At 35.6% G+C, this 13530-nt stretch overlaps 1 protein-coding gene and 1 long non-coding RNA gene across 5 annotated transcripts in view; one reads left to right on the top strand and one right to left on the bottom strand.

The window, feature by feature from the left end:
* SCN9A (sodium voltage-gated channel alpha subunit 9) overlaps positions 1-13530 on the bottom strand; it is a 170328-nt gene that overhangs the window by 23877 nt on the left and 132921 nt on the right. Inside the window, exons 19-20 of the mRNA XM_045066692.1 lie at positions 7151-7305; positions 3705-3878 (exon numbers count right to left, since the gene is read on the bottom strand). Of these exons, the coding sequence (XP_044922627.1) occupies positions 3705-3878; positions 7151-7305 (329 nt within the window). The remainder of the gene's footprint in view (positions 1-3704; positions 3879-7150; positions 7306-13530) is intronic.
* LOC106004975 overlaps positions 1-13530 on the top strand; it is a 165436-nt gene that overhangs the window by 73017 nt on the left and 78889 nt on the right. For 3 of the 4 annotated variants that reach the window (XR_006602482.1, XR_001178102.2, XR_001178104.2), the window contains exon 3: positions 13118-13217. The exons of the other annotated variant lie outside the window; for it this stretch is intronic. This is a non-coding gene — a long non-coding RNA (uncharacterized LOC106004975). The remainder of the gene's footprint in view (positions 1-13117; positions 13218-13530) is intronic. 4 annotated transcript variants of the gene reach the window in all.

Below are 13530 nucleotides of genomic sequence, written 5' to 3'. Positions count from 1 at the left end.
AGTTAAGTCATAAGAGTGTAGCTCTGACTCAATCAGATCTAAGTCCTAGTATAAACCTTATTCAAAAGCATTTTGAAGACTCATGATTTTGAGATGGAGCTATTTCCCCACAAGATTGTTCTGCCTTGCAGTTTATCGGAACTAGCAACAAACATTTACCTAGTAATAGTGGGAGAAATCTCAATTGTATTGAAGAGAGCACAAGAGTATGTGATCTCATTGGCTTTTCAATCAACACAGGCATACAGAACTTCATCATGTTAGACCTGCCACAATGACCATAACCAGTACCCAACAGAAATTTGTGTTCTTATAAACTATCTTTGAAGAAAGAACATGGACAGAAATAAAATCAATACACATTCTGGTAAGAGAGTAACAAGCTCCTCAATGACCTTACATCTTGATCTGTAAACACATTCAGTCTCTGAGTAAGTTCCATTTAAAATATTCATTTGTTTTTACACTGTGTGGCAGGAAGCAATGTCTAAAAACAATGGCCGGTATATAGCTCTTCATTATGAATTAAGTACTGACTGAAAGATTAAAATTTTCCAGGGACTAGGAATACTTGAGAATCAACCTCCTTATATTTAACTATCAACAGAGTAGAAAAATTCATTGCTCACAAGTTCACTGCTCCTGCTATCAGAGACAAGGAAACTGATTATGAATCAAGATGTGTTGAAGTGTTTTGTTCTTTCTCATCCAGTTGCTTCCAAATGTCTTCATATAACATTGTATCTTTTTAAGTCTTTATGCTACATATCCAACAGACCTAATCCTCCCTCATATCATTCTGAAATTCACCCAAGCCATTCAGTTCCATTATTTTCCAGTTAAGTACACTTAAGAAAATATGCTCTTTAATTAGAATAGCAAGTATTCCTTTTAATCAGGAAAAAAAAAGTTCTGAAATGTCTATTATAATGGGAATAACCCTTACAGAAATGGCAGACCTAATTTCCAAACCACTGTTAGGTGTCACGATATTGAATATAATAGATACATATTATTGAGAAAACCTAGAGATTACTCTGTAAATGAGAAGATATATACACATCTATTTATCTATGTATACATATGTACACACACAGTATATGCCAATACTGACGACTAAGGCTCAGGCAAACAAATTTCAGTTCAAGAAGCCTATGGAAATCCAACAAGTCCATCCTGTGAATATCAAATCAGATCAGTGGTTCTGAAACCTCAGTATGCATCAGAATTATCTGGAAGGCATATAACAACAGTGTTCTGGGTCCCAACACCTGAGAATCTAGTTGAGTAGATCTTGGGTAGGTCCTGAGAAATGCATTACTAATAAGTTCCCACCAATTTGTTGGTTCAGGGATCGTACTTTCAGAAAAACACTAGATAACTGGTTCAATTCTTGGGAAATAAAATCTCAGGTCCTCCTCCAAATCTGCATCACTAAATTTGCATCTCTACCAGCAAGAATGTTGTGTCCAGCTTTGCTCTCCATGTTGCATTATAAAAATATTACATATGGAATATATATTATATAAAACATATAATATACATTTGTGTTTGCATGTACATTTACTTACTTTTTCTCAAAATATTAAATAACAGTTATTATTGAAGCTATATATCTGAGTTCTGTATATTCCATACTCTTGAATATTAAGGTTCACCAGTTCAGATTTTCAAATACAAGACAAAATAATTTCTGCTATGAAATGGACTTATATCTTTCTTAACCAAAAATAAATTCAATTGTATGTATAAACTTTACTTTTGCAGACTGAGTGATGAAAATAACTATGTTTGTGATAATATTATTAGAAGTTTTTTAATATCTTAAATATTTTACACCTTTTAAAAGACCCAATTGTATTAAATGGTTAAGAGAAAAGAAAAGAAATAACCTACATTCCTTCTATCATTTCTTCTTATTTTGGTTAGCCTTTCTTTAAATCTATTATGTTACAAAAGCATCTATCTTACCATGTATTTTTCTAGCCAGTAACTAGGTAACATATATATATAAAAGTAAATTAAAGAAAAATCAATATGGAATCACTAATATAAGGTCCCAAAAATTACAGATCTCACAGAGAAGGCCTAAGAGAACATAAGAGGTGTAATGTCTAGCTATACTAAAAAAAATTGTTTTTGTACATCACTGATAGAGAAAACAAAAGTGTTATTGCTTGTAATATTTTATATATTGATCTGTTAAAAAAGAGTTCACTGAGCTTTCTTTTTCTTTTTTCTTTATCGTGTTATATCACCATACAGTACATCATTAGTTTTTGGATAACAGTTGAGAAATTGAACTTCTGAATAGATATGATGAGTTTGGGTTTAATTTTGTAGTCAGATTCAGCTATTTATAGTCACGCTTACTTGTAATTTTGATTTCTATGAATGATGCCATATTTATCTTTTCTGTACAGTTTGATGATGCAAACTCTTGGTTAAACAAGTGCGAGAGCAGTTGTTAGCACTATAAACATTTGCATGTTGCCCTCATTCCACATCAGACAGAAGACAAATCTCTAAGAATTGTAATACAATTCCCTAGCCACAAAGACTAGATTTTGTAAAATCTAGAATTAGTAGAAGAAGGAAAAAAAATAAATCGTCCTAAGAAAAATTAGATGGGGAAGTTGAGGTCATGAATTAATTTAAGATAGCAATTTAAAATAATATAAAATATAATAATATAATTATTATATGCTATATATTATTAAATTATGCCATTAAGATATAAAATAAAGTTGAATACACCAAATAAGAATAAACTGAAAAACTGGGTGTTGCACCATTTCTATTTGAGATGCCTTAATCTCACAGTTGTTTTAGGATTCCTTTCTTATTTCAATAAGATTCCTAAAAAATATTTTGTTCTGTTAAAAATAATACCTAAGCTAAAGCATTCTTATATATTTTCCATCCCCAAATATTGAATGGTTCTCTGAATTTATTACTTGAAATTACCAATGCCTATTTTTCTGCTTCCCTGCCACTCTAGAAATAAAGGGTAAGTTCGATGTTTCAGGTGGGAACAACAGTTCCGACTCATTTTGGTTTTCCCTCTCCTGTGACAGAGATAAATATTTTGAAATTCCATGCCCCCCCAACTCCTTAACCCAGAGTTGTTAAGCTTTAGCACAATCATTTTACATAACTCTCAGCTAACATATCAGACAACTTGATATATCCCTTATCCTCTTTTATTTTCTATTTTTTTATATTGTAAAAAAAAAAATCAATGTTTTATCTTTTTAAATTGTGCCTCTGCCCATTTCCAGTCCCACTGTCACCAAGTAGTTTTTCATTTTGTTCTTCTTCCCAGTAAAATGATATTCAAATCATATATATACATGTGTATACATATATATGTATATATGTGTATACATATATATGTATATATGTGTATACATATATATGTATATATGTGTATACATATATACACATTTTCTCTGGTTGCAGAAAACTTATGCACAAGTAAGTTATAAAGGTTAGAACGCTACAAGAAAGAATTCATATTCACTGCAGAGTTGCTCTTTTAATACTCCTTATAGAAATAGTTCTACTGGCTACATTAATATTTCAAAAATACCCATAAAGCTATAGTCTGAAAGTATAAAAAACTAACCAAGATTAAAATATGATAACAAACAACATTAGTGAAGGTTTTCAGAATACTTATTTGTAAGATAAATCCAACCTACATCAACAATTAAGAAATCCAGCCAACACCAGGCATTGGTGAAATATGTTTTATAACCATAAGCTACCCATTTTAGAAGCATTTCCAGAATGAAGACATAAGTGAATATCTTGTCAGCATACTCCAGGATAATCTTAATGGTCTTTTTCTTTTCAATATATATATCTTCAAAAGCCTGTGAAAATAGTATTCAAATTTCAATTCACATCCAACTTAAAGCTTATGATTCATAACAAAAGCAGGAAATAAAATTCTGATGGAGAATTCTATACTGGAAGATAAATACTATAATGTGCTAGCTTCTTCTGGTTTACAGCTACTAGGTAACACTTACTTCTGGACTTCTTACTAGTATGCACCACTGGTCACCACAGGTTAAAGGGTGCAAAGAATAGAATTATCTATAATCCTCTAAAAGAACCGTGATCTCTGATAATTGCAGTAATTTCTACTTTATCTGTCTCCCATTTATCTCTCTCCAAATTGGAGGAATCCTGATAAGGTAGGACATGATTCCCATCATCCGGTCACATATACCTTTCTCACCCTGTACTCTCCTTCACACCCACTAGTAGGGTTTGGAAACCTCCTTCAGTTCTTATATGCTTCTGCATTCCCAGTGTCTAGAGCTGTGTCAAAAACACAGCAGGGGGTAAGGGAGTTTGCGGAATGAATGAGTAATAAGTCTTGATGCTGAGTACTCTTGATGTCTGGGTATACCTTGTTCGGACTAGTCCCAGGACTGGAAACAAGACTCAGCCTGCAGGGCTCCTGGCTAACTTCCAGGGCCACTTCCAGGATATGAGAGCAAGAGGCAGGACATCATTATGTGAGCTCTATCCAACGTGGGGTGTAGGTTTTACTGTTACTCATTTCAGCTACCACTCATTTGTTTGTATACAGTGTGTCCTCTCCTTTTTGAGGATCCAGAAATCAGTTAAAAGATATGGTTGGTTTTGATTTTAGAGCTCAGTTAAGTTATGGGTCTGTCTCATAATAGCTTTTGGACATGAAACAACTTTTACACTCTCCACTCAACTTCCTCATTGGCAAAATAAGCAGAATGGTCATTATTTCACAGGATTGTTTAAAGATTAAGTGAAAAAACTATACAAAGATCTTGAAACATAATAAATATGTACTAACTTGGTTGTTAACTTTTGTTTGTTTTATAGGCAAGTATTTTAAAAATCTAGCTTAGTTAGCAAACTATGAGTAAAAATAGCCGTTTCTTAAAATACCTTTCACTTTTCTTCATCATATGATTCATCTGAATTTTAGTTTTCTTTAAAGATTTTATTCATTTATCTATTTGAGAGAAAGAGCACCAGAGAGCGCACAGGTGCCTGAGCAGGGGGAGGACCCGAGGGAGAGGGAGAGAGAGATTCTCAAGCTGACTCTAGGCCAAGTGTGGAGCCCAACATGGGTCTTGAGCTCACGACCCTGATATCATGACCTGAGCCAAAATCAAGAGTCCCACACTGAATCGACTGAGACACACAGGCCCTCCAGAATTTTAGTTTTGAGAGTGCCTTTTGCCAAAAGAAATTGTTATCTTTCTTTTTAGACATTTTGAATAAGGGATTACTCTGAACTTTTCTTAATTTTTTTTTCTCTCCTTTTTAAAAGTCTCAGTCACATGTATGACTCAGCATGGAATAAACTTCTAGTAGCGATTAGGAATACAAGATAATGTAGACGTTGTTGAGATTCCTACTTGCATTTCACTGGACAAGAGGAGTCCCATTTTCCTGACTCATCTCAGTTTTAGGAGAGGCCATCCCTGCAGCCTCTGAGCATCCTCGCATGTCCTCGTTCAGTACGCCAAGAAGGCAAGGCCCTGACTTGCTCTTTACTCAGGGCTGCTTTCGCAACAGGCAGCTGTGGGGGATGAGACAGTGTGTCTGTCTGGGACAAAAAAGCAAGGCTGCTTACTGCTTTCTTTAAAAGGACAGGGTTTCCTAAGGCACTTGGGTGGCCAACTCTTGATTTTGGTTCAGGTTATGATCTCAGGGTTGTGAGATGGAGCCCGACATTGGGCTCCAACCTGGGCGTGGAGCCTACTTAAGATTACCTCTCTCCCTCTCCGCCCCTCCCTTCCTTAAAAACAAAACAAAACAAAAAAAAAACTCCCTAATTTACTGCTCTTCAGCTGTGATGCTACTCCACTGTGTGTGTGCCATTAATTTATCCCCATATCAGGCCCCCATGAAACTTGGGGACAAGACGAACCAACACAAACATGTTGAAGTTCATATAGGTTTCAATGTCATGAGTAATAAAATCCTTTGTCTCTGACTTGGAGGTCTCATATACTCTAGTGGCATCCATGAAATAGCAAAAGGTTAACTTCTTATAAAAATCCAACCCCAGATCCATCAAGACTATCTGTGAGACAATTTACAAAGTTCTTGAGTACTCCGTTTCTAGTATAATGGAATTTCCAGTGGTATCTCTAGCTGAAACTGGGCTTATAATGGTTCATCTCTGTTCATGTCCACAGCAAAGAAAAATAAGAAAAGGCTCAGGGAGTTTGTAACTCTCCCAGGTCCCTTTCAACTCTCACAGAAAGTGCATGGTATATGTACAAGAGTGAGAAATGTGTTCCATTGTCACCCTAATGTTAGTTTGTTTTGTAAGATGCCTCATAAGCTGACACTGCCTATCTTTGTCACAGTACCTGTGGCTACCACTCTCCTCCCTGCAGTTGCTCTTCCTCTAATGTCACTTTCTACAACTTGGAAATTTTTAATTTCCTGAATGCCTATGATGTTTTATGCTTCCTTGTCCCCGTACACTTGTTCTTCAGCCCATGCCATCTCGCTGGAAAATCCTAGTCATCTTTCTAGATCTTGCAAAACGTCAACTACTCTTCTGAAATTCCAAGCGGACGATTGTTCATCTCTTGCTAAAGAGTTTTTATCAAGCATATTCTTCACTTACAAACACATCCCAGCTCTGTAATCACCTGTGCCTTTCTCCCAAGTGGTCTCTGAACTCCTTGAGAAAAGCACCCAGATCTTATCCACCTCTGCATTCAGGGAAGCATGTACTACATGCCTGGCATGTAATAATGCTTACCAAATATTTACTGAACTAAACTAAAATTTTGTCCGAGCCCTAATCATAGAAATTCATTTTGAGGTAAAACAACTTTCATATTTTTATCCTCCAACTCGTTTATTAAAAACATTGACTCGAGGGGCGCCTGGGTGGCTCAGTGGGTTAAGGCCTCTGCCTTCGGCTCAGGTCATGATCCCAGGGTCCTGGGATCGAGCCCCGCATTGGGCTCTCTGCTCGGCGGGGAGTCTGCTTCCCACTCTCTCTGTCTCTGCCTGCCTCTCTGCCTACTTGTGATCTCTGTCTGTCAAATAAATAAATAAATAAATAAAAAATTAAAAAAAAAATATTGACTCGAGTGATTGTTTTGGGTGTCCTATAACTTACCAGGGCTCCACTGCTGAGCAGGATCATGAGAACAATAAAGCTTTCAAACCAACTGTGTTCAACTATTCTGTAGCACGTTTTCCTGATGTTCCACCAGATTTTTCCTTTCCCTGACTCTATGTCAACTTGGCAGCATGGGAACCTCCGCACACAACCTGACAAGAAAGACAGGCATGTAAAATATTGATATTCAGAATAAATAGAATGCTTATGCAAAGCTTTCCCTGTGATGGCCCTCAACTGAATAATTTCTAACACATAGCAGTTTTGAGTAGATTCAACTTGAATGGATTCAACTAAAAATAACTTGTCAGTTATTTCTAACTTAAAATGTATTCTGTATTTCCTTGATTTCTCATCATTCTCTTCTTAAGTGTTTAAACTACTTTTTTTTTTCATTATTGCAGTCCCAATACTGTGCTGTTACATGATGAACAAGGAATGAATGAATATTAAACTAAAATCTGAGGACAAAATGCTTTTCAAGATGCTCTTTGCTGATAAATTAATTTTCCTTGATGTGGAGCTCATCTTCAATTTTCAGATACTTCCACTCTATAAAAAAAGGCTCTTCACAAAGCTTCAGTCCTAGATTATATTAAGAAAATTGGTATAAGTTTCTAAAATTATGTTCAGAAGAAATCGATTTTAAATAGAAGATGCAGGGAAAACTGTTTCAAGTACTTTATGTTAAAACAACTCTGCCTTTGGAACTCTAGGCGTAGAACATGCTGCTATGATAAGCTGAGGAACATTTTATTTCCAATGTTTTAGGTTTATTCATTCATTTCTCCATTAAACATTTATTGAGTATCTTTTATATACTTAGTTGTGTATACAGTTTCCTCTCCTCGGGGGATTTATTTTTGGTTTGGTTAGGCAGGTTGGGATAGAAATAAATGCGGGTAACTGGATAAGCCAACTAAAATCATAAATATAAAGGGGCTATTTTGGTAGCATGGAAAAAGTCTATCTCAGCTGGCTCGTTTACTGAGGAGAGACTGGAAAAGGCTTTGTGGAAGAGACAGAGCCTGAATTGAGTCAAAGAATTAGCCAAAAAGAGTGTAAGTGGAACTGTAGGCCAAGAAGGAGCAAAATGTATTGTACATAGGAATTATGAGCAGTTCAGAATTGTGATGAAAGCAAAGTGTACACAGTAGACATGGGTGAGAAATGAGGTTAGGGAAATTGGTCAGATTATGTAAAGCATTTTCCCCCACATGAAGGAGTTTGGTCTATATCCTATAGACATTGAGGAGTAAGTGAAGGGTTGTTAGCAGAGAATGATACAAGCAGATACAACTTAAATTGTCTCCAACAGCTGAATGGAGGATAAGTTGGAAGAGAAAAAAAAAACAGAGAGAGAGAGAGAGAGAGAAAAGAATGTGAAGGTATAGGAAGATTCTGGGCCAGAAAACCACTTGTGATTCTGGTCCAATAGTCTTAACAAGAGGGACAGGTCATGGCAACTCTAGTTAGGAACTAGGGCAATAACAGATTGAAGACATGTCTGGCAGGTAAAATCAGCAGGATTTAGTGACTTGTTGTGGATGCGATATAAGAGAAATGGAGGATCCCAGAACAGCTGGATAAATGTCAAGAATGACATGAACAGGTGCGGGAGCTACTGGGCAGGTAAGGAGTTTGGGATGCTCGCTGGGACTTCCAAATACAAATATCCTGCAGCTATTTGGAGGTCTGAATCTAACGCTCAGGAGGAAAGACTGGGCTAGAAAATGAGAGTTTTTGAGGTCACACACACACACACAAAACATATTTTAGGACCAACCAAGAAAAGGCTCATAGACAAGGGCCAAGTCTGGAGCATTCCAAAACAGTGATATTAAGAAACAGAATGCAATGTCATTCTGGAGCCAGCTCATCTACGTTCTTAATAATAACTTGTCATTCAATTGTCAGGCACTTTTGCAACAAATTGCTGCACTTGTTAAATGAACCCACTATCAAAAGTTAAATTATATGAACTTAAAATTACAATTTACTTTTAAAAAGACAATAAATCATAAAAACATATCCCATTCCAATCATTTAACTATTATCTATGCTCTTGAGTACATTTCTGTCTTCTATCTGGGTCATGGAAAATATGTCCTACTGTTGGACTATTGGCATCTCTTCCTGACTCCACATTTGAAGAAGTCCTATTAGTAGTCTGAAATAACCCACGGTGAGGATCTTTACACCACAAAAGTCATCAAATGCTATACACCAGGGCTTGCTGATTTTCTAGAATAAACTTAACAAGTAATGCAGGAAATGTTAATAAAATATTAAAATAGTAATTAAGTGTCATATTTGTAGTCATGACACTGGAAATAGCACAAAAATTGAGGAAATATTCTTTCATTATTCAAATTCTAGTATCTGAGATTTGCAAACATCATTGATGAATGAGTAAAATTTTGACATATAGTTTCTTTGTCTCACTTTCACCTTACTGATCAACATGAATGAAATTACCAACCAACCTTTAAGTAAAAATTATACTTGTCATCAACTGCAATCACTGATTATCTATAAATGCAAAATTTTGGTAAAACTTAACAAAAGCATTCTGTGAGAATCAATGAGCTATATGAAATGTGCAGTAAGAAATATTGCCTATATTATTATTGTAAATCACATGTCAGAGATGCTTTATATCAGTAAAATAAATGTACGTATGCATACTGTCTTTTTTTTGGAGACCCGGTTGTTAAACATCCACCAGTACTCCAACAGGACAGGTGGAATAAGAGAACATTTTGAAGGAGAAAGAAACAGAGTAGAAGTGGGAGAGATGTACAAGGGGCTGCAGTAAAAAAAAAAAGTCAGAGAGTATAAAGTTTCATAAAGGGCAGATGAATAGAACCACAACCAAGAAAGACCCAGAAACATAATGACTAAAGTTTCAAAAGATAAATTTCAAAAACTAAAGTTGATTAAAAAAAAAATACCACAATTGGCTTGAAGAAGAGGAAGAACTGAAAAAAGAGGAACTATTATTAATTGAGCTATTAAAAATTTTTCTTTCAGAACTGTACTGTTCATGGGGATATAAACTGGTGCAGCCTCTGTAGAAAACAGTATGGAGGTTCCTCAAAAAGTTAAAAATAAATACCATATGATCCGGTAATTCCACTACTGGGTACTTATCCAAAGAAAATGAAAACACTAATTTAAAAAGATACATGCACCCCTATGTCTGTTGCAGCGTTATTTACAATAGCCAAGTCCATTGATAGACAAGTAGGTAAAGATATGGTATATATGTACACCATGGGTTCTTACTCTTCCATAAAAAGGAACGAGATCTTGCCATTTGTGATCATATGGCTAGATCTACAGGGTATTCTGCTAAGTGAAATAGAGAAAAACAAATACCATATGATTTTACTTACATATATAATATAAAAAAACAAAACAAACAGATAAGTAAGCATATAAAAAGCAGAAAGACAACAAACTGATGGTGGCCAATGGTGGCAACGGAGGGAATGGGCAAAACAGGTGAAGGGAAGTGGGAGGCACAGGATTCAACTTATGCATTAGTCACAAAGCATAGGAAATACAGTCAGTGATATTATACATAAGAGCACTGTATGGTGACAGATGGTAGCTAGACTTGTGGTGAGCATAGCATAACATACAGACTAGTGGTATCACTACGTTGTACACCTGAAACATTTTGTGCCAACACTTTCATACAAAAACCACTTTCATATAAAAAAAATCACTGGAAAAAAAAGTTTTTCCTTCAAATTAGAGGGAAGATAAAAAGGGGGGGGGAGAGCATTTTTTAGGCACTTGTTTCAGAGGTTTACAAGACAGGCATTTTGAAAAATAATTTCCTGTTTCATAAAACAATATGTTTAATTAAAAAATATTGAGCCTATCAAGTAATAACTTCAGAGAATCAAAAAGTGTATGCCCTGAAACAGAACCAGAATTCTTTTGAACTATACTCTTTAGGCAGTGTCTTATTATGGTTTCTTTCAAGATTCCAACATGAATCATGGTTCATTGATCCAGGTAATAATGAGGTTCATCTGGCACTTTAATTTCCAGCACTATAGGAATGTAGCAAGCTGTGTTCCCCACCCAAGCCCCCTAACCCCACCAAAGTCTCTGGTGTTTTTGCTACTGTGTCTTTTATATATTCCTGTCCTTTCTCTCTGGAAGCTTTTAAGCTCCCTGAAGACTTAAACTGCCTCAGTTATGCCCTTCCTTTCTGTTCACGATACTTACTATAGTCCTTTACATACATAGTTTAATGGGTCATGTTTAGTTGATTCAAAAAACATAATCCCCCCGAAAGAGTTCTAAAATAATCCAAGTATTAGTAATGATCTGCAAATTCGAGAATTTAGAGGAAAGATGAATGGGGGGGGGGAACCCAGGGTACATAAAAAATGTACATATGCTTTTATTTAACCCATGTTAAATTATAATTAACATGACTTGAGATCCGAATGAATTTACCTTCAGTGTATTTAAAACAATTAGTTTACATCTCAAATGTATTTAATAAAGTTAGAATATTTTATAAAATGATGTGGGAAAATATAAAAAGGTAGAATAAAAAATGGGCTCCCAGCTCATCTCTTCCTGGGTGAAAGAAAACACCAGGAGTGAAATAATTTAAGAAGGACTTAGTATTTACATTAACTTAATGCTTGCGACTTTAGAATTTATCTCAGTATAAAAACAAATACCTTGCACAGAACAGAATCTATCTGCCTCAAGTAAAATTACCAGAGGAGAAAGTTTCCCTTTAGAATTTTACTATTCAAGATTTGTGTCAGTCTTAAAACTGAAGAGAAATATTATTCATAGGATTGAGGTAAGAAAAGGGACCACATATTCTAATTAGAAAAGTAAACTTTTTATCTGAGATGAAGGTTGATAAATATTGCCCTCAGGATTTATCACACCTCAGAGAGTTTCTCACTCTTATTCTGAGGCAGGAGTGTTCGACTGCCTTTCTGGTTTTTATGCAAAGGCATATCCTAAGAGAGTTCCAACCCAGCTGGTTAGCAATGTTATCACATCTTCTTTTTTAAAGGGACTATTAATTAAATGTAAACACAACAGAGAACCTCTCAAACATTTTAATGGGTCCCCTTGGGTAAAGGCTATTTCTTTTGGGTGGTTTCATTAATTTGTTCTCGTGATGCATTTCATAAAGTCTATACTGGGTTTCATCATGTTAAACCAGTGCTCCCCACCCCCACCCAGCAAAAAAAACTAACCAACACCAACCTCTTCCAAGACAAACTATCTATTAATAAAAGTATAATAGCATAATCAACATAATTAATGTAAAAATGATTAGGAAAAATTAGTCTTTATAACTTCTTAAAAATCTCTAAATCCTCTAAAACAAGTGTTTTGTCCACATTTTCTTTAAAAAAAGACAAAAGTAGGCACAAGTTGAGTGTCGTGTTCTTAAAGTTAGAATCACTTATTAGTACTTTATAGGAAGCTGAATTCAGAGCATTTGAGGGGGGAAGTTTAGTTGGTTCTTTCTACCAAATTAACAGAAAATATATTATTTTATGAGAAAGAGAGTTTCCTACTCATACCTTAATCCTGATTTTGTAATTTGCTAACTGTATAATCCAAAAGGAATATAATGTAAAACCAAGCAGAATCAGAGTTCTGTCATGTCAGGTTGCCACGACATGCAGAAGTAAGGCTAGGGAAGGACAGTAGTGGGTCTAGAGATGGACCCTGGCATCTTGAGTTATAAAATTAATGCAACAGAACTAAGGAAAGGCTGGCATAAGAGGGAGGAGAAAAAGATGAAGGGGAATATGATGAAAATTAGTAGTGACAGTTATGAAACTGAAAAGGATTAATGGATGTGAGACAATGAACAATATCATTTTGGCGTTCATCTTCATTGAAAACCCAATCCTCTGATGTAACTCTCATACTTCTTGTGATTTTTCTGCTGTCTTCCAGGCAACAAAAATCTCTGGAGGCCAAACGCTGCTCTAAACTGCCATTGGTTCTAGCTCAGCTCTTGCAGACCTATCACAAACTGGTGAGAGTCATTTCCAATGTAAGTGAATGAGTTCTCAATTTCCCATCCGAACAAGCCCAAGCGTTTGAAGTCTTTCTGTGGAAGACCTCTCCCAGTTTCTTAGGCCCCAAACTTGGAGTCGTCGTTGACTCTTCTTTCCCATTTTCACATTGGACCTGACATCCAAACCATCAGCACATTCCTTTAGCTCTAACTTCAAAATATACTCAAAACCTCTTATTTTCATGTGGATTACTGCAGGAACATCCAAGAAGTCTCCCAGTATCTGTCCTTGCTATCCACCCATTTACTCTTAAAATGGCATGTTGAGACTTTTTAAATGAGGTCCTTA

This window comes from Mustela putorius, unplaced genomic scaffold (genome assembly GCF_011764305.1).
Source record: "Mustela putorius furo isolate JIRA1106 unplaced genomic scaffold, ASM1176430v1.1 tig00003869_pilon_pilon_pilon, whole genome shotgun sequence".
In the NCBI taxonomy this organism is placed as follows: Eukaryota; Metazoa; Chordata; class Mammalia; order Carnivora; family Mustelidae; genus Mustela; species Mustela putorius.
The sequence above is the reverse complement of the archived record's forward strand: the minus strand, read 5'-3'. Positions and strand labels throughout refer to the sequence as shown.